At 32.3% G+C, this 21211-nt stretch overlaps 2 protein-coding genes across 2 annotated transcripts; one reads left to right on the forward strand and one right to left on the reverse strand.

The window, feature by feature from the left end:
- Positions 1–10694: 10694 nt before the first annotated feature.
- Positions 10695–12914, forward strand: LOC145133657 (rhomboid-like protein 19). Its single transcript, XM_079068592.1, has 8 exons — positions 10695–11056; positions 11217–11341; positions 11430–11490; positions 11600–11766; positions 11847–11952; positions 12034–12239; positions 12334–12471; positions 12555–12914. The coding sequence occupies exons 1-8, from the start codon at positions 11042–11044 to the stop codon at positions 12655–12657; spliced, it is 921 nt and encodes a 306-aa protein (XP_078924718.1). The 5' UTR covers positions 10695–11041; the 3' UTR covers positions 12658–12914.
- Positions 12915–14047: 1133 nt separating this feature from the next.
- LOC145134102 (tetraspanin-6-like) lies at positions 14048–16491 on the reverse strand. The gene is made up of 3 exons (XM_079069013.1): positions 15780–16491; positions 14547–14860; positions 14048–14299 (listed from the first exon to the last, which is right to left on the reverse strand). The coding sequence occupies exons 1-3, from the start codon at positions 16269–16271 to the stop codon at positions 14260–14262; spliced, it is 846 nt and encodes a 281-aa protein (XP_078925139.1). The 5' UTR covers positions 16272–16491; the 3' UTR covers positions 14048–14259.
- Positions 16492–21211: the final 4720 nt, after the last annotated feature.

A 21211-nucleotide genomic window follows, 5' to 3' on the forward strand; every position in this document is an offset into this window, starting at 1 on the left:
AGTGCTTGCAGTGTGGTCACCAGATCACGGGATCAGTGATTGGTGATTGGTATTGGTGGATTTACTGAATTTGTGACTAGACATGCTGTGTTTGGATTGGATGCATGTTTCATTTTCTCCATTAATTCCATATTTTCATGGGATTTATATTTTTGGGTTAGATCCAGTTCCATGAACTTTGATTTTGAAACAAAAACAAGATTGATTTCCATGGGTTTTGATTTTCCATTCAAGCGGAAAGCAATGGTTTAATTGACTGGTGTGGTTCGATTGAGAAGTGGTTTTGAATTTAGGGAAAAAATCCAACATGAGATGTCGATTGGCAACCTATGCTCTTCATTTTAAAAAGAAGTTTTCTACTTATGACCTTGAAATCTTGTGATCTTGTTTGGACATTAAAAAAATAAAATAAAATAAAATAAAAAGAGTAAAGTTGACGAGAGAGATTGGGGAGACATGAGTATATTTGTTTGCTTTTAATGTCAAAGGAAGATGAAGATGAAGATGAAGATGCTTTGGAGGGTGTTTGTGATTGTTCTTATTGATTTTTTGGGCAGGTAAAAAAACTGTTTGCCAAACTAAAAGTAAAGCATTTTTCAAAATACTTTTTCTATTAGTTTAAAAAAAAAACTTAAAGTTCATGTATATTTGAATTTTTGAAACTTTTTTTAGTTTTTTAACCACAATAACTTCACAAATGAGATTTTAAATCAACCATTTTTTAACTTATTGAGTTATTGACTTTTGTCACCACAAAACTAGTCTAAACACTATATTAAAAACTCTTTTTGTCACCACCATAAATTAATAAATATTTTTGCCCATAATCACTTTTAGAGTTAAAAAAAAAACAAACAATCCCAAACACCCGCGTAGTGTGTGTATGTGCGTTGTTTGTTTTTCGTATACATATGTTCGGTGGCATATTTTTTTGACCTTCCATGCTAGTTGAATTTTTGTAGATAATATCTAGCGTTTTTTGCAAACCATTAACCATATTAGCAGTTTTGTTTATATATTATCAAATTATTTAAATTTAAGGAAAATGTCCTTGTAGTATAATCAACTATTGTCATTTATCTGATTCGGTCACTAAACTATTTTTTTGTGTAATAAGTCATTAAACTTAGAAGTTACATGACAAATAAATCACTTTTGTTAATTTTTAACGAATCCCGGTTACCGAGCTTACATCGAAGTGTGACATTCCGAGGAATTTTAGTGACCTATTGCGTAAAAAAAATAGTTTAGTGACCAAATTGGGTAAATGACAATAGTTGATTGTGCTACAATGACATTTTCTCATTTTTTATGTTTTATCTTTTTAATAAAATTAATTAGGGCATGTCCTACCTACATAATACTAACCTTCTTCTCGTTCACATGAACGAGACCTTTAACAGGAGTCAGACCAACACCAATTTCTTGTTTTCTTTCGTCCATTCTTCCCTTCTAACCAGTGGTACACGAACGAAGATGGCTTTCTCTCTTCTTCCTTCTCGAGCAGTAAAGCACCGCCGTTCATAGAAACCCTTGTATGCATCGATTTCAACTCTGATTCAACAACCATAAGGATACTTGAACTCCGACATCGTCTACGTCAAAAGTGTAAGTCAAAACCTGATTCCGCTCAACGCGACAACACCAGTGTTCATATCCGATTATCGGACCTATGTTTCGATTTGCAGAACTTGTTTTTCCAAAAAATTATTTTGAACATTTTCCAAAGTATGGTTCTGTATGTAAGAGAGACAGAGATATGGGTTGAGTTTGTCACCCATATATTTGTTTAATGATATAAATTAAGTAGAAAAGGTATAAAAAAAGGGGTGGATGACTAATGGCGTGGCGCACTGCCACATAAGTTTCTTCGACACGTCACACTTCCACGTAAACTTGGTAACGTGGGATCTGTTAAAAATTTAACAAATGTGATTTAATTGACAAACAACTTGTAAGTTTAATGAATTATTGTGCATAAAAATAGTTTTGTGATCAAATTGAACAAATAACAATAGTTGATTATTCTACGGTTACATTTTCCATATATATATATATATATATATATATATATATATATATATATATATATATATATATATATATATATATATATATATATATATATATATATATATATATATATATATATATATATATATATATGGGCTAATGTCATAAAAACCCTCAAGTTTTCAAGGTTTTGTCGGTTTTGCCCAAAGTTGAATTTTATGTCCGTTTTTACCCTAACATTTTCCAAAAAATGTTCGGTTTTACCCTTTTACCGGTGATAACAGGTTACCATTATATTAACTTCGCAAAAAAACCCTTAAGTTTATAGTTTTTTTATGTTTTTACCCTTAAGTTTATATTTTTTTTACACTTTTACCCTTTGTATTTTCTTTTTCATATTATATGTATTCATGTAGAAAAATAATATTTATATACGAAAAAAATTTAATTAAATATTGTATTTACAATTTTTTAATGTTATTTCTTCATATATATATATATATATATATATATATATATATATATATATATATATATATATATGTGTGTGTGTGTGTGTGTGTGTATGAGTTTTTTTCTTGGATAAATCATTTAAGATGTAAAAAAAACACAAATTAATATGTTTTTAGAACTACAGGTACATATTTTTATGTATTTAAAAATATACATATCAATAAAAAAACTTGTTGAACCATTGTTTATATAAGTATATACATATATTTTTAGAAGTGTAAATATGTATTTTGATATATGTTTTTTAAGTATAAATATATTTTTAGAAGTATAGATACATATTAATATATAAAAATATAAAAATATGTATTTATACTTGTAAAAACTATATCTATAAAACACGTATTCATAATTCTAAAAATATTATTTATCTTTTTAAATGGTATAACCTTGCAAACACACACACACACAAACAAACATATATATATATATATATATATATATATATATATATATATAACATTAAAAAATTATAAATACGATATTTAATTAATCATTTTTTCGTATATAAATTCGATTTTTCTGCATGAATACGTATATTATGAAAAAAATACTTAGGGTAAAAGTGTAAAAAAATTATAAACTTAAGGGTAAAAACGTAAAAAAAAGGGGAAACTTAAGGATTTTTTTTGCGAATTTAATATAATGGTAACCTGGAAAACCTGTTATCACCGGTAAAAGGGTAAAACCGAACATTTTTTCGAAAATGTTAGGGTAAAAACGGACATAAAATTCAACTTTGGGTAAAACCGACAAAACCCTAAAAACTTGAGGGTTTTTATGACATTAGCCCTATATATATATATATATATATATATATATATATATATATATATATATATATATATATATATATATATATATATATATATATATATATATATATATAGGGCTTAGGTTATTCTATTCAAAGTAATTATTTTGTTATTGTATATATAAATGTGAGCCAATCAATTTTACTTATTTTAAGAAAGTGATTTATACATATTATTGAATTAAATATAATTGAAAAATATCATCTAATTTAATTACAATGGTATTTTAGTCAATTAGTATACATTTAATAAAGGAAAATTGCATATTTTAAGGGATCATAGATTCTATTAATTTTAAAAATCCGATTTTACGAATTATAATTCTTTTAATTCGGACATTCTGACAGAATATGTTTATGAGTATATTCAAAAATAAAAATATTCTTGAATCATAAATAATAAAAATATTCTTGAACCTATTTCTTGATCATGACTTTAAAAACTTCTTGTAGAATAACAAATTCTTGAACAATCAATTGAAGAATAAAAACAAAAAATACATTATTTCTTATAGAATACAGGTAACAATTGTTAAGAATTACATTCTAAAAGAATAATGTTAAAGCATAAAACTAAAAAAACTTTCAAAACGGGAAAGAAAACATCAAAATCTAACAACGACACTAATACATTCTAAAAGAATAATGTTGCTTAGAATCACTTTCAAGTTTGTGGTTCTTTCTTCAAGCATCAACTTCTATGAAAACAAAACCAAATTGTAGTTTAGATTCCAATAATGCATTAGCAAATGAAAAATAAAAAACTAAATTCCTTTGGAAAAATATGTGGACTTGTGAATTGCACCAAAACCAATAACCAATAATTGTAGAACATGCATAAATCAGTGAGAAAATATTCATACTCCATTCCAACAAAATTAGAATTCATGATTCCATTCCAAAAGAATTGGAATTCGTGATTCCATTCCAAAAGAATTGGAATCGCACCAATATCATCCATTGAATCATCTACAGAAACAAACTGATTTTTATCATATAAGAAGAAGTAAATTTGATATGAAAATAGTGACAAACTACCTTTACTTTGTACTTTACATATAAGAAGAAGGTCATTGACACAACCTCTTTTACACTATACCTATTTGCAACTACATTTACACTTACAGATCGCCACTGCTTAAACCCTCCCCTAAAGCTCTACACAAATAAAACCCTAGAAATCAAGACCGGTACAATTTATGTTAAAAAAGTCTCATTTACATTGAATCGATTGGAATAATCAATTTACGCACACAGATACAAGCATATACCTGAATTTTGAGTGATAGAAGAATCGGCATAGAAAACGGACAAGGAAGGCGGGAGCGGAGTGACGATGAAGCCAGGACCACCGCCGCCGATGAGAGGAAGCAAACGATGATGATTTTGAATTTGAGGAAACGCTTCCTCCACCGATTGCTGCCATTGCCGACAGACTCCTCACTGTGTAGAATTGTTGAACAGAAGGGGATTTTCAAGCGTATCCCGACCTTTTTCCTCATCTGCTCCTAATTAATCATGTCTTCAACGAACGCCTTCTCTCTTTCTCTGGATCGAGATCCTCTGGTGTATCGGCAATAGAGAAATTGATGTCTGAGATAGGTTGTGGTGGTGGTAGAGCATCGTCGGTTGATAGTGATGCTCCGATGGCTGGGGGCTGTCGGATGTGCCCTTCAACCTCGGCAGTAATGGTGTTGGGATCGAATAGGTGGTGGTTTTAAAAAGCCGACGATGGATGGAGAAACCTAGGTAGCTGAAGTCAATGGTTACCATAATTATAGGATATTATTTCTGGAAACTAATAATCAAATTACCTATTTACCTTATTTATTTATTTAATTATTTATTTTTATTTTAATTTTTGAGTGGCCCACAATATATATATATATATATATATATATATATATATATATATATATATATATATATATATATATATATATATATATATATATATATATATATATATATATATATATGGCATGACCATAGTGTGTAACACCAGTCAAATTTAGGTCAAAAATAAATTGTTCAATAACCTTAATTGGGATAAATAAATTGGTAGAGATCGTAACTAGGTTTCCAAAAATATAAATAACACTGAAATCCGAGTTATAACGAAGAAGTTATGACCAATCGAAGATCCGCAACAAAACCGGTAAAATACTGTTAAGGGTAAACTACGAAATTTCAATAAATACTTTTCAACCTTAGGTATCTAAATGAAAGTTGTAGATATCCCAAAACCGTAAACATACATAAAAAGAACGCCCAAATCTGACTTCATATGAGGAAGTTATGATTTTTCGAAGTTTCGGACATAGCAGTAGACAGCTAAAAACTCGAAATCGAGATCGAGCGACTTTTTGCCAACATGACCTAAATAAGAATCGAAGATCTCATCAATGGTATTTCAACGGTACAACGTCTGACGAAAACGAACATCGGATGAAGAAGTTACGGATTTTTAACGGACTTTTCCTGTCCCGGCCTGTTAAAAATGTAATATTAAAAGTAAACTCAAAATTAGCCAAGGAAGTCTAAACGAGAGTTGTAGAGCATAATCTCACCTACGCGTGGATATAAAGAACGTCGAAAACGAAGCTCGTATGCGAAAGATATGAATTTCTGAAGTTCGAGGCACAAGTTTCGACGATGTGTCAGAATTTTCAGAGTTCACGACGTGAACACTAAAGTTCACGACGTGAACAGTCTGACTGACCATTTCAGAGCCACTTGACAGATGACGCATGCCATGAGCGAATCGGGACAAACTCACGACGTGAATTGGCAAAACTCACGACGTGAACTTCGATTTTTAGCCTATATATAGAAATTGAAGCCTTACGAGTTTGGCTGCTCATTCCTATCCTCTCTCCCACTTCTAATCTGTGTTAAGCATCCCGAGACCACCCCGAAGCCCTGATAACAACCCTAGCACACGACGCAAGTCTCGAAGTCCCGAAGTTCCCGAGGAATGTGCTTCTTTCCAGTCGAAGTACTGCCCGAGTTTAGTCTCGCCTTCTTCAATTCACCACTTCTATCAGATGAGTTCATACCCCCATTTCTATGCTTTTAAATGCTTTTTAAATGCTTTTGAACACATTACGAGGGAGAATACAAGTAAACACCCGGTTATTCCCGAGTGAAAATATGGAATATTTTGGTATACTTTGCATACAGTTATTTTAACTATCAAATGGAAGTGTTTAACATACAAAACATCTTGCTCTACTTTACCCTCACGGGATGAAACATGAGTATAAATATCATAAAGCTCTATTTATACGTTTGCATCATATTAAGGGTAACCACTTTCGTTATGACATCTTTATGCATACAAGAACATACAAATCATTTTTATGCCTTTATTATCATTGTGAAAAGGGATAATCATTTCAGAAACAAACATATTCATTTTAATACGGGACTTAATTGAGAATTCGTGAGGCATTCATCTTCAATATACCTTTTAAGGTACCACTAGAAGTCCTGTTTATAACCAGAATCTCCCGTCCGAAGAACGTGACAAGTGTGTATAGATCTATACGGGACTAATGATCCCGCGCCCTGACTGTTAGCTACAGTCCCCGGGGTGACAAGTGTCATCTCATTTCGACGCCTGAAGAACGTCGCTATAGACAAATTATGATAATACGGTTATAAAAACTCACTGGATAGACAATTATTATGGTATTACGTATTTACGTTTTTACGGGAAAAGTAACAGATACAGTTCTTTTCACATTCAAATACAAATCTTCTTATAGTTTTGTTTTACAATAAGACTATACATCATCTTTTGAGCATGTCATATTTGCTTACATGTTACGGTCTTGGTCATTTGAGACTGCATTCCACTTTTAGGAAAATATAGGATTTTCCTGGTTCAAATACATTCATTTTGTACAATAACGATTTACAACATCATTCTTTTGAGCATGTCATAGTTGCTTACAGGTTACGGTCTTGGTCATTTGAGACTGCATTTCACTTTTAGGAAAATATAGGATTTTCCTGGTTCAAATACATACAATTTATACAACAAACACTCATACTCATTTCATACACTCATAAGAAAATATTGGATTTTCTGGAAAACATACACGAACTTTTGAATGGCATACATTTTATCAAAACACTACTTATGAACTCACCAACTTTATTGTTGACACTTTTTCTTTGAAATAACTTGTATTCTCAGGAAAATGCTAAATCGGGTAGCAACTACTTTTGAAGACTAACGCGCTGGCGTTAGTAACATATTTTGAATCACCATATTGTATTTGATATTCAAACATGTAACACATACAATCATGTAAACTTTTCAAATTTATTTATATTATGGTGGTGTGTACTTTCTTTACTATTCAATTGTTATGATACTGTACATGACGTCCTCCGCCCCCAAACGTTCCCGCCGTTCAGGTTTGGGGGTGTGACATAGTGGTACAAGTCAGATAGCCACGTAGGCTTGGTAACTGGAAATCCATTAAAAATTAACGAAAGTGACTTAATTAACATGCAACTTGTAAATTTAATGACTTATTACGCAAAAAAATAAAAAATAATAAAAATAAAAATAAAATTAGTGACCAAATCGTATAAATGACAATAATTGATTGTGATATATTGACAATAATTGATTGTGATATATTGACAATAATTTATTTATAATGACTTAGAGCATCCATAATGATAATTTCAATGAATAAAACTTATCATACTCAGAAGTCCCATTGACATTCAATGAATTTTGAGATCAGTGACCATTGAACTCTTCAATGGAAAAAAAAAGTTTTTAATTCTCAAATATATATACTATAAATTAGTTTTTCTAATTTTTTATTGAACTTTATAGAGTTCAATACATTATAAGAAAAAATTGATAGAATTATCATACATACTTATAAAGCTAGTATTTTTTCTTGAATCTCATGCATTTGAAACCCCTTTTTTTAACTTCCTCAAACCACATTCATTTGAAACCCCTTTTTTAACTAATGCAACTCAAAAGTTTTCTTAATTATGATTTAACACTCAAAAGTTTTATAACTTATATTATGTTTAATTAGCAATTAGTGAAAAGTTTACTATAAAAATGCCAATCTTTTGTGTCTTTTGTGTTATATAAAATCTTACATGTAAGAAGGATTTGAAGATATTGTGATTCAAAAGTTTTCATATAGTTGAAGCATTCACGATCCAAATATGATGATTTGAAGAAATGAGTTATGTCGCATCGATGGTAATTGTAATATGATTTTTTCTTTCAACCAAAACAAATGAAGCTTTTCTATTCTTTCTTTATATTCAGTTTCTCATTTAATCTTTATATATGATTTGTGTGTATTACTCAATCTTGAATGTGACTCTCCAAACATTAATGTTTTGCTTGGAATATCTTTCTGATTCTTCTTTTTCAAGAAAAATATTTTGATTGCAGGTTAGTGAAGAATTGTCATCAAGTTTCTATGGTTGAATGGTGTTAAATGAAGAAAGAAGATTCATAAAATGGATATAAGTTTATTTGTTTGAGCAAAATTGACGAATGTTAGTTTTTTCTTTTGATTTAAATGTATGTTTATGTAACATCTTTATTTATATATTCAACCACCCAATGCTCTTATTTATTTGATTGCAGTTTTTCTATTTTGATTATGTTTATTTTCTATTATTTTTTTTGTTGGGTTATCCTACACAACATATTTAAAAGACAATATTTAAAAGATAACATAATTTTGAACATTTGATATGTAATTATGATAGACTTATCATGATATGTTCTTCATATGAAAGTAATGTATCCATATTACTACGACAAGAATTACATATGACATTTACGAAAAAATATATATTATATGTGATTTGTTTAACATGTATATGCACCTATGTATGCTATAAATTTATAATTAAATATCTTTATGTTTAATAATTGAAGGAATTAAAATGATGCATCAAAACCAATTATTTAGACGAATATAATAATAATAATAATAATAATAAATATACATTTCCAAGTACCGCATTCATTTGAAACTCACACTACAACTCAAGAATTTTATAATTTATGTATATTTATTAGTTACAACTCAAGAGTTTTTAACTTATGATTATCAATTAGTAATCACTAATAACTTTTTATTTTCCTTTCTTTTATAAGGTTGTAAAGTTTTGCTCATTAAAAACATTAATGTATTTGAAGAGATTTGTGACTTAAATATGAAGAGTTAAGATAAATGTTATAATAGACGTTTTAGTGTTTTTATGTTATTAAAAGTTATAGTGTTTATTTTTCATATTTTTTATTATTCGTTGTATATATATATATTTTTAATACAAATGTTATAATAGATGTTTTTCTATTGTTATGTTACTAAAAGTTTCAGTTCATATTTTTGTTCATACGTTTTGTTACCCGTTATATTATCATTCATTTGATATAAAATTTACACAATTTTAAACGGTTTATAAAATTATCAAATAACTGTATATGTCACAATGACTTAAAAATTAAACTATAATGTTTAATAAAACTAATAGGTTAACTATATGTTTGCTTTACTACTAACATTTTGTTTCAAAGTAGAAATATTAAATAATAATTTGGTAAAAGTTATTATTTTAACTATATAATTCTATTCTCGCGCAACGTGCGGGGATTCGCCTAGTATAGAATATAAAACAATGATGTGTCATCTTATGAAGTTCAATCATTTATAAAAGTCCTAATATTTTTTTTTGTATAAATTGTTTATCAACAACCCGTTTGAAAATTTATCATCTATAAGGGAGGAGGGAGTCGTTCCCTCCCAACCCACCGAACCCACTGCCACATGAATTTTTCTCTTTTATTTTTCTTCATCTTTCTGAACCCACAACACATGGAATCCTATCTTTTTGAACCCACTCAACCCACTCAATTAAAAAAAATACAAAACAACTAAGGTACAAGTTTTAAAACACATGGTACAAGAGTAAATAAGAAAGAGAAAGTAAAGAGAGATGATGAAGTGAGTTAGTGAAACCAATCAACCCACTCGTTGAAGCGGGAGTGGTACCGCCGATAACTCTATTGCTAATTAAGATTTTACATTTAATTGTTTTGTATTTTTTTTAATTGAGTGGGTTCAAAAAGATAGGATTTTCGTATGTTGTGGGTTGGGAAAGATGAAGGAAAAGAAGAGACAAAAATTGATGTGGCAGTGGGTTCGGTAGGTTGGGAGGGAACGACTCCCTCCTCCCTAATACGGTAAGCTATAAAAAAATCACCAGAAATATAATTTATTAATTTATAAACATAATAAAATTTAGTAATTTACACAGTGAAAAAAAAGCTTTAATCAAATAATCTGTAAAAACTTTAAACAAGAAGGCCCGTCGACTGAGATCTCCTCCGCCGTACTCCGGTGGTCTCCTGTTTTCCGGTCATCCAGCAGACATTCTCAATTTCTTTTATCACAAATTACTCAGAATTAAAGTATAACAAACCGAGCAATTGAGCCCTAAATCAGATCAACATTCTTGATTTACGGCCCTGTTGTCATGAGTTCTTCGGCAGTTTTCCGGTCTCCTGTTTTCCGGTCATCCAGCAGACATTCTCAATTTCTTTTATCACAAATTACTCAGAATTAAAGTATAACAAACCGAGCAATTGAGCCCTAAATCAGATCAACATTCTTGAGTTACGGCCCTGTTGTCATGAGTTCTTCGGCAGTAAGCGCCTGTTTGCTGAGAATTTTGATTTTTGTTCATTTTTTTTGTTCGATATCATACCTAGATCCATATAAATCTAATCATGTTCAAGTTTCTTCCGAACAATTGAAGATACAACTGTAATTTCTTGATTGATTTTTGATAATGGTAATTGGATCAGGGTCCGAACGTGTTTGCAGGATTTACAAAACTTTGTAAAGGCCTAGTGTTCGTTCTTGTTTGTGTACACGTTGCTGTTCATATCTTCCCTACATCCCTTACCTATGTTGCACTCATTCCTGCCAGGTATCGATTAACTTCCTTCCACCATAACACACTGTTTCGTTTTGACGTTTTCGTAATTTTAAATTCATGTTCATAATTTGCATGACAGGACAATTCCTTTCGGTTGGAATCTCTTAACAGCTGGTTATATTGAACAAAGCATACACGGGGTACGAACCTTTTTAGGGTTTATGTTTGTAGTTTCCATACATTTGAAGGAGAAAAACGAATCAATTGTTGACAATGTATACAGACTGATGCATTACATTTGTTTTCCAGATTCTTATTAGCACAATCGGTCTTCTTTTCATTGGAAAGCTCCTTGAACCCATCTGGGGTTCTAGAGAGTTCTTGATATTCATCTTTGTTGTCAATCTCTTGACTTCTCTGTGTCTATTCATCATGGCCATCTCCTTGTATTACATAACAATGGAGGAAAATTATCTGTAAGTTATAACGACGGAAGAAATGTATCTTATAATTGCATGAACAGATATCAACATCTAACAATTCTAATCTATTGTAGTTACATGCCTATTTCTGGATTTGGTGGGGCCCTTTCAGGTCTCTTAGTTGGTGTCAAACAGATAGTTCCTGACCAAGAATTCTCTCCATTGAGAATTAAAGCAAAGGTATGAACATACGAACGTATTCATGGTACACCAAATAAATTTCTTTCTATATATTTGATTGTGTTTTTTTGGATTATGCAGTGGTTGCCATCTATGGTGTTATTTGTGTCTATTGTTATGAGCTTCTTTACAGAAGAGCCAGCAGAAACATGCTTTCCAATTTTGATATTTGGAACGTATATTGGTTGGATCTATCTCAGATACTTTCAAAGAAAACAAGAAACTAAAATCAAGGGTGACCCTAGTGATGAATTTGCTTTTTCTACTTTCTTTCCTGAATTTTTAAGGTATTCTAATGAAGATCTACATTCTACAGTACCCTTGTTTCCAAGGTTATATGATTTCAAGGGCATTCATGTAATTTAACTTGTTGATTTGCAGACCTTTGATTGATCCCATTGCTTCAGTTTTTCATCAAATGATGTGTGGAAGGTCTGAAAGTTCCATTGAGACAAGGGGGTATACTGTAGGTAGTGCTGCATTACCTGGTTCTGACTCCATTGAGGCATCTAGGAGAAGGTAATATTATTATTTATTAAAAAAAACACTTTCCTACCTTCAACTCCTTTAAATTCCAATTCCCTCTGCAATTCCATTTCCAGGGAAAGGGGTGCAAGAGCATTGGAAGAAAGATTGGCGTCTGACAGATTTGCAGCTAAAGGAAGGACAACAGAGCCCAAAAGAGATGGAAGTGAAAAGGTTTAAAGATAAAAAAAAAAATGGGAAATTTCTCAATATGCAAGTATATTAGGTCTTAGATCATTATGATTCTTTTGTTTTTTTGGGTGGGACGAAAAGTTAAACGTTTTCTCTCATTCACATTAGTTTTAGTTGGAGTCTGTCAAACACAGTACAAACTGTTATGTTATGATGTGTCTTACTTACGCAACAAAGTGGCTATGAGATGTCTTGTTAGTTATGTCATAAATGCAATTGGCAAAATAGATGTGAAGGTTTTATCACTTTAAACATTTTTTATAGTTTGGATCAAATTACCATTTTATATTCAAGAATCGGGTTGATTCTAGAAAAAGTAAGGAGATTACCATGACTAAGAAGGATAACAAAACTTAACCACACATCAAAACGCTAAATTACAAAGAAACAAAAGTCCATTGCTATTACAAAGATGAATTACAAAGAAAGAAAAAAGAAATGAAATGAAACGTTCAGTGTTATTACAAAGATAACATCCAGGTTCTAAAGTGTTTATACCTTGAGGTACAAAGATAACGTCTATGTACAAATAAAAGAAATTATGCCTATAGGATATAGGTGCTAATGATATAAATCTTATTTTGTTAATTTAACTAAATCAAAATAAATCTATTACAATGATATCATCCTATTTTCTTCCATTTTTCCAAACGAAACTACTAATGACAAATTAAGAGCTAACCTCTTAGCTTGTTTGGTAGTCTCTTATAAACTAAATCTTCATTGGATAAAAAGCCTCTTAAAAAATACGTTCCTCTCTACGTCGTTGCCGGCGTAGTCTCTGCCTCCGGCTGCTGCAACACAGCGCCTCTGACTCGGACGCAGTGGCGGACCTTAGTGGAGCCCGGGGGGTCTCAGGCCACTGCTTCAATTCTGGCACGTAGTGTAAAAAAAAAATTTTAATCTTTTTTTTCTATTAGGTGCACCGGCTTAAAATACGAGTGCCGCTACTAATTTAGATTTTTTCAGAAAAAAAAATTTTAGTGCCACTCCTACTAAAATGTTCTGCGTCCACCACTGCTCGGACGGCTGTGCAGGTAATGTCTTCGGTCTTCATTTTTATGTAATATGTTCAGTACTAAACGTATACATATGTTCAGTGATGAACATTTACTTATGCTCCCGAAATCATCTGCATCACTAAGAGTGTTCTTTTCTTTTCCAGCCCTCAACTGATTTATGTTTTTCTGATCAAAATTGGATAGATAGCATAGAATGATGAACAATTCAAGTTGTTAACTCACGTGACAACTACCGCTTTATGATCCCAATTGAGTAACAATAAGTGAACACTATTCCGTCCAGTTGTATTTGATATTGTGCTACAAATTCACACATTGTATGAAATTAACTAAACATTGAACTTTGCTAGAAGAGAAAAGTTAAAGTAAGTTTTTCATAAAGGGTAAATATTTAATCTATAATTACAGATGTCACAAAATGCAAAATTACATTCAACCCTAAAACAGAGTAGAAACATAATAATAATGTTAAACTATATTCTTACTCATCTTCGTACTTCACCTTCTAGAACAAGATTAACTGTCGAGCTTAATCACGAAAATACAAAATATTGTTGAAATTTACTTTTCAATAAAGCTGGTGTCTTCTGTCATGCCACCATCTCCACCTACAAAAAGTCACAACAACAAAGTTATTTCTTCGAAGTAAAGAAAATATGTAATCTTTATAAACACACATGTCTTATATCTACCCTTTTGATTTTTAATGTCTTTTCAAAAGACAGATATACCCTCTTGTAAAATTGATCTTTCATCCTTTCAAACGACAAAATAATAATAATAATAATAATAATAATAATAATAATAATAATAATAATAATAAATAAAAATCGATTCCAGTGGTGAGATGCATACCAAAAGAAATCCCATCTGGGTCGGATCTTGGACATTTGGTTTTCACCATATGGGTAATCTGTCTCCGACCTCCTTGTATTCCTAAATGCACAACAACCGATGCAATATATACCGATCAAAAGCAGTGTCATGATAACATTGAGAACTGAGAGCTTGCGCCAATCTCTCCTCACATTCTCTAAAACCCCGGCTTTGCATGAATCACACTCGTAGCATAATGTGCTCGGATCATTGCTCCATTTGTAGCAATCTAAGTCTTGTGTCATCATCGTCATCCCGTAGCTGCATTCACTTGGTGGCTTGCAACAACCCGACTGCATAAGTATGCCATCAAACAATATTGATATAAATAATTATCAAATGTTTTTATATAATTCCAATTAAACTTATTTGTTATTACTTGTTTGTTCGGACTTAGATTTGTAGCCTAGTGGTGGAGCTGCAGAATTTTACACAAACTGTCTACAAATTAAACCTTGGAACGTACAAATATTGTTAGTACTCTGTGATTGACTATCAAGTGATAGGGCGGTTTGGTTTGCTCACATGGTATGGTGCAGTTTGTCATTTCTTATATGTTTGTTTGTAAAGAAGTATTATATATATTATGGCTTTCAATGATTACTTTTTTTAATAAATTAATAACTTCAAATAGTTATTAGATTCGAAGTACATATCTTGAAACATAATTTAAAAGTTATTCTAATTCTTTTGTAAGGAAAGTATTGATACTTCAATAACATTTGTTTTTTAATTTAAAATGTTATTTAACTTCAATAACATATTTTTTATCAGTCGTATAGTTTAGCAAATATATTGAGCCATATATTTGTATACTCAAAACTATATCAACAATATTATATTACTTTCCATTATAACTAAAATTATTTTACTTCAATTATGAGTATGTTAGATACCATTAACACAATCTGTATATGTCAAAATACTCATCACATATATATTTGTCTTAAATTAACTTGATCTATACGTATATATGGATCCATCATTAGGAGCACCAACCATGTAGACAACATGATGTCTCATCTTTGATCCTTGATGTTGGTAACTTTTAAAAACGAGAATTTCTTCATTTTTTTTTTTTGAAACGAGAATTTTCTTCATTTGAATATACTTAGAAGGTAAGCTTAATTTCTTAAACTTAATGGGTCAAAGATTGAACACTGTAATTATATAACAGTAAATTAAAAGAAATCCGATAGAATGAGAGAGTACCTGAATAGGAGACATATCCTTCGTCAAATAATCAACAGGAGACCACATGACAATATCCCTACAAGTCTTTGACCCCAAAATACAACTTCTGATTGTCATCCAATACTTTGGATCCTCGACTCTTTTCCTAAGCCATGGCGAATAATCCTCCAAGTGATACTCGTTGTATGCCCTGCCGGAAACATTCATTCCACCGCCTGCTCCTGTCACGATGAACCCAAAGATGGTGAAGGCCAGTAAAGCTGCGATCAGGAGCAGCATCACCACCAGGTAGACCCAAAGTGCCCAGGCCAGGTGAAAGCATGCACCTATGAAACCGGTCAAAGATACGATCAAGACTACAAATCCGATGACCAGAAGTGGTGTTTGGAGGAAGCTTTCGCAGGTGGCGCTGCTTCTTGCTAGCCATAAGGCGCCACCTATTATCGGTATTGAAGCTAAGAGTGTGAATAGGTTCAACAGACCTATTACAGTGTTACTAAACCTTGACATGTTTCAGTTTTCTTGATATGCTAATGCTCTTTATTGCCAACTCTTTGTCTCTCTCCCCTTCTCTCTCTTACATATATATTAGCCCCCTCTCTCTCTCACACACATATATGAATATGTAAATCCTTGGCTTTTCTCTCTAAAACGAGGGACAGTAAAGGTGGATTCTTTGTGTTGTTGTAAAAGGAGTGATGAACTCAAAGTTTATCCATACTTTTGGTTCATTACTTTCCACATGCACAAGGGATGGAGGAATTTCGAGAAATATAAGTTTGCAAATGACCAAATTGCACTTCTTAACTGACTTTGTTTTCATTTTTCTTATAGGCATAATAACAAATATGCTAATTATACAACTTTTTGATAGATTCATAAACCTAAAGCCTGTAAAAATATGATAGGGAGAACTTAAGCATGATAAATTTCTTTCTTTGAACGTTATAAAATTGTATAATATGTATACCATTTTTATACACTTAAAAATGTATCACTAGAAAATGTTAGTGTATCAAACATCGGTGCAACAGATTCCCTTATGTGTTTATATATGTTAGGAGTTTTCATCTCTTCATAATTAATGGTTTTTTTGAAGAGTTAATATAAGAAATATAAAATTGTATAAACTTTATGTATACCATTGTTATACACTTAAAAATATGATCACTAGAAAATGTTGGGGTATCAAACATATCGGTGCAACGGGTTCCCTTATGTTTTTATATATGTTGGAGTTTTCATCTCTTTATAATTAACGGTTTTTTGAGAGTTAATATTTGAATCTACATATATCTTAAGTGGTATCATAGTCCTTGTTTGCATCCATGTGGCTTATAACACAACCTTCTCTGACCTTATCGAGTAACCGTCTCTGAGGGAAGTATTAATGTATCCTATATCGGTGTGACACAATCTCTTATGTCTTTATATATGTTAGGAGTCTTATATCTTTCCATAATGACTCTTTTTAATGTTAATATGAGACTTCACGTATATCTTATAAAAAAGGCAGATTTAACATATGAAAAACATTTGTCAGAAATTTAAAAATTATCGATGGAACAATAAAAATATTACCTTAATTTACAAATGGAATAGTGAAAGAATTGAATTTTCCGTATTCCCTAGGAAAAATGCTAGAATACTATATATATATATATATATATATATATATATATATATATATATATATATATATACTAGCCGTTTACCCACGCTAAGCGACGGGTGCGAATAATTTTTTTCGAAAATTATTTTCTAGAGTTGATTAGTGTTTTTGCGCAAATAGTTACTATAAAAAACAATAAATTATAATTTTTTAGTCTAAGCTATTAAAAAATACAAAAAAAATTATATAAATTACATATCAAATAAAATGTAAGTAGTAGGTCTTGAAGATGCTCCAATCTATTTCAATAGCTCCTTCACCAAATTTGATTTTGTAGATGACTGCTCAAAGAATCAAAAACCTAAAAATAAATGGGAAGCATGGTTTTTGTCATGTTGGGCTGATATATTATTGAAAGAAAAGTCTGGGATTCAATTTTTAATCAAAACCAGTTAACTTACAATAACTGTAACATCACATTGCCGTATGTATGGTAAATCATAAACATATAATTTTCCCAAAAACACGCACTTTATCAGACGGATATTTATTTTTTGGTGAATAGTTTGCTTTCGTCGATTAACTATATGGGTGGTGAATTATACCCCGTGAATGGTTTTCAGAAAATTCTTCTTGTGCAAGAGTAAGATCCCACTTTTCCGACTATCACCAACTAAACTTCTTAATAAATTTCTCAAACTGTGATTTCGGACTTCGGTCTAACTGTAAAACCCTATTTTTACTACTTCCGTAAATCGTTATATTAAACAATTACTATTATAAAATACACAGTAGATATATTTTACTTTTGAGCCAAGATAATCATCATAAACATGTCGAAAACATCGATATGATTTTCGTAGATATATAAAACCCTTAAATCTGACTTCGTATGAAGAAATTATGTTTTCGAAGTTTCCCGATTAAACCGATACAACTCTGTGTATCGTAAAAAGTGAATTTTAGATAGATTGCTTATTAGCGTAAGTGTAAACATAAGAAAATTAGATAGGAACGTATTATTCAAATATTTGATGGTGGATAGACAATTATTGTGCGGACGTCTGGACAATGTTATTTTACGATAATTACTAAGAGAATAGGTTGTTTAGTAATGTGTATACGTTTAACCTCACACAACAATCGTCATTTTCTTGCATTCTCACTAATTCTTATTCATTTTTGTTCTCACGTATCGTTTTTCACTCATTTTCAATCTTACAGAATACGACTCAATAAACCTTCTGACAGAATGAGAATAATAATAAAAGTCTATAATAACCTTATAGCCGATTTAATTAGTGAGAATATGTGATAATGACAATAATTATGTAAGATTGAACGTATTTACATTATCAAACAACATATTTTCTTTGTCATTCTCACAGAATAACACTGTCCATACGTCCGCACAATAGATGTTAATCCACATTTGAACCTAACTCTCTCTCTCTCTCTCTCTCTCTCTCTCTATATATATATATATATATATATATATATATATATATATATATATATATATATATATATATATATATATATATATATATATATATATATATATATATATATATATCAGATGGAACCTACGGGTCATTATGTGGCAAATATGTATTCTATTTTGGTATCACCATTACCGTCGATCCAAGGCTTTCAAATCAATGAAAACACCGTTCTAACACATCCAAATGTAACACAAGATGCCTCGGAGCCACCAGAAACATCATCAACCTCACATGAACCAGTTTCTCTTATGCAGTCATCACCAGCAGCTCCTGATACTAATTCCATCCCAGTAGATGCTCCATCAGGTGCTGTTACGCGTGGTCAATTGGGCAAAGCATTTCCTAAACAGTTCAATGATGGCACTTTTCTGTACAATCCATACAGGAGGACATTTTTCACTACTCCCACTTCTCATAAGCGAGCTCTTCCTGATCAAGCTTGGTACGAAGCAATGAAAATAGAATATGATGCTCTTTATGCAAACAACACATGGGTTCTTGTTCCCAGACCATCTGGTGTCAATATAGTTGTCTGTAAATAGATTTTTAAAGTTAAACAACATTCAAACTGTAACGCTCCGATTCTCGAATATCAATTTATGGTGATAAATTCTCATGGATTCAAGGTCTACTCGACGAGTTGGTTGCCTGGCTCGTCGAGTAGCAGCGGGTTAGGCCGCGCACCTAAGTGACCTACTCGCCGAGTCCAAGAAGGGACTCGACGAGTAGGAGCTGGAGGATGAAACCCTAATTTCTAGGGTTTTTCACCCTATTTAAAGGATCATTTTCCCCTTAGCCTCCCTTTACTGCCTCTTGAGAGTCCAGAAACCCTAACTCGTGTGTGTGCTCCATATTAGTGTACATTTCAAACTTGGAAAGAAGATTTTGTTGCTAGAAGCTTGAAGATCAAGAAGTTGAAGGCAAGAACATTTGGGGATCTGAAGTCTACCTCAGTTTAGCATCATTTGAAGGTAACAAGTTGTTACCTTGACCTTGTTCTTTCTAGATCTCTTCATGTTGAAAATTAGGGCTTCTATAGCATGGGTGATAACCATTTTTAGGAATGGGCTAGGATCTGAAGTCGCAACTTCAGATCTGAGCTCATCTTGGACCCTAGAGCCATAAAGTCTCCAGCTTTAGCAAGCATGAACCCTCCATGTTGAGATAAACTCCATTGTAAGCTTGGGATTGACATTCTAAGCCTATAGAGCCTTGCATGCACGTAAAGGTTGCAACTTTACGTGATAAACATGCCTTTGGAAGTTGGATCTGTAGTATGGAAACTTAAAATGGCCTAAAAAGCATCTGTATGGTTGAAGGATTGACGGGACTCGTCGAGTCGCAAGGTCGACTCGGCGAGTCATATGAAGATGGTCATGTACTCGACGAGTTGGATGAACAACTCGGCGAGTCCGTTGAAGATTGCCTTGGGCTCGGCGAGTCGGTCGAATGACTCGGCGAGTCTGCTAGGGTTTTTCCCCAGCCCTTGGACACGCATGAACTCGGCGAGTTGCAGGGAAATTCAACGAGTCAACCAAGGATTTCATGAATTCTCGAGTTCAGGAAGGACTCAACGAGTCGGTAAAGTGCACTTGACGAGTCGGATCAACATGGACTGTTGACCTTGACTGTTGGCTTTGGCTTTGACCAAGGGTTGACCAGTTGACCTCTGGGGATATTTTGGTAATTTGGAAATTTATGAAAAAGGGATTTATGGTAACGGTAGGTGGTGGAGTTCGTGTTGGTGATTCGATAGTTTAGCCTATCACTCCAGTGCGACATTTGGAAGGTGAGTTATCCTCACTATATCAACAGGGTCTAAGGCACCAAGGCTGACCCTTTATCGGATTTGTATCCGGGTATTTGTTGATATGTTTATTGATCTGCTAGATCTGCATCCTGGTAGTTAGGATGGTATTATGTTAGTGACCTGGTTTAGGTCGGTATCCTGGTATATAGGATGATGTTATGTTAGTGACCGGTTAGGTCGGTATCCTGGTTATAGGATGGTTGCTATGCTAGTGATCTGTTAGATCGGTATGATTATCTGTTATATACATGCTAGCGAATGATATTTATGTGCACATGATTGTTTTATTGGTATGGGAGAAGGGGTTGAGGCAGGTCCTGCTGTGTGCAGTAGGCCAAGATACCCTGGGCGAACCGGGTAGACTGCAGGCCCGGGACGGGCAAATCTAGTCAGGCCGAAGGCCCGACGAGTGGTTTGGATAGGCTGAAGGTCCCGAGAGCGCAGTCTAGACGTGCCGAGGCTCGGAGAGTGGACCAGATAGACTGAAGGCCCGACGCGGGTGGTCCAGTCAGACTGTAGACTT

Source organism: Lactuca virosa, chromosome 8 (genome assembly GCF_052849685.1).
Source record: "Lactuca virosa cultivar CGN04683 chromosome 8, Lactuca_virosa_CGN04683_v6, whole genome shotgun sequence".
Classification (NCBI taxonomy): Eukaryota; Viridiplantae; Streptophyta; class Magnoliopsida; order Asterales; family Asteraceae; genus Lactuca; species Lactuca virosa.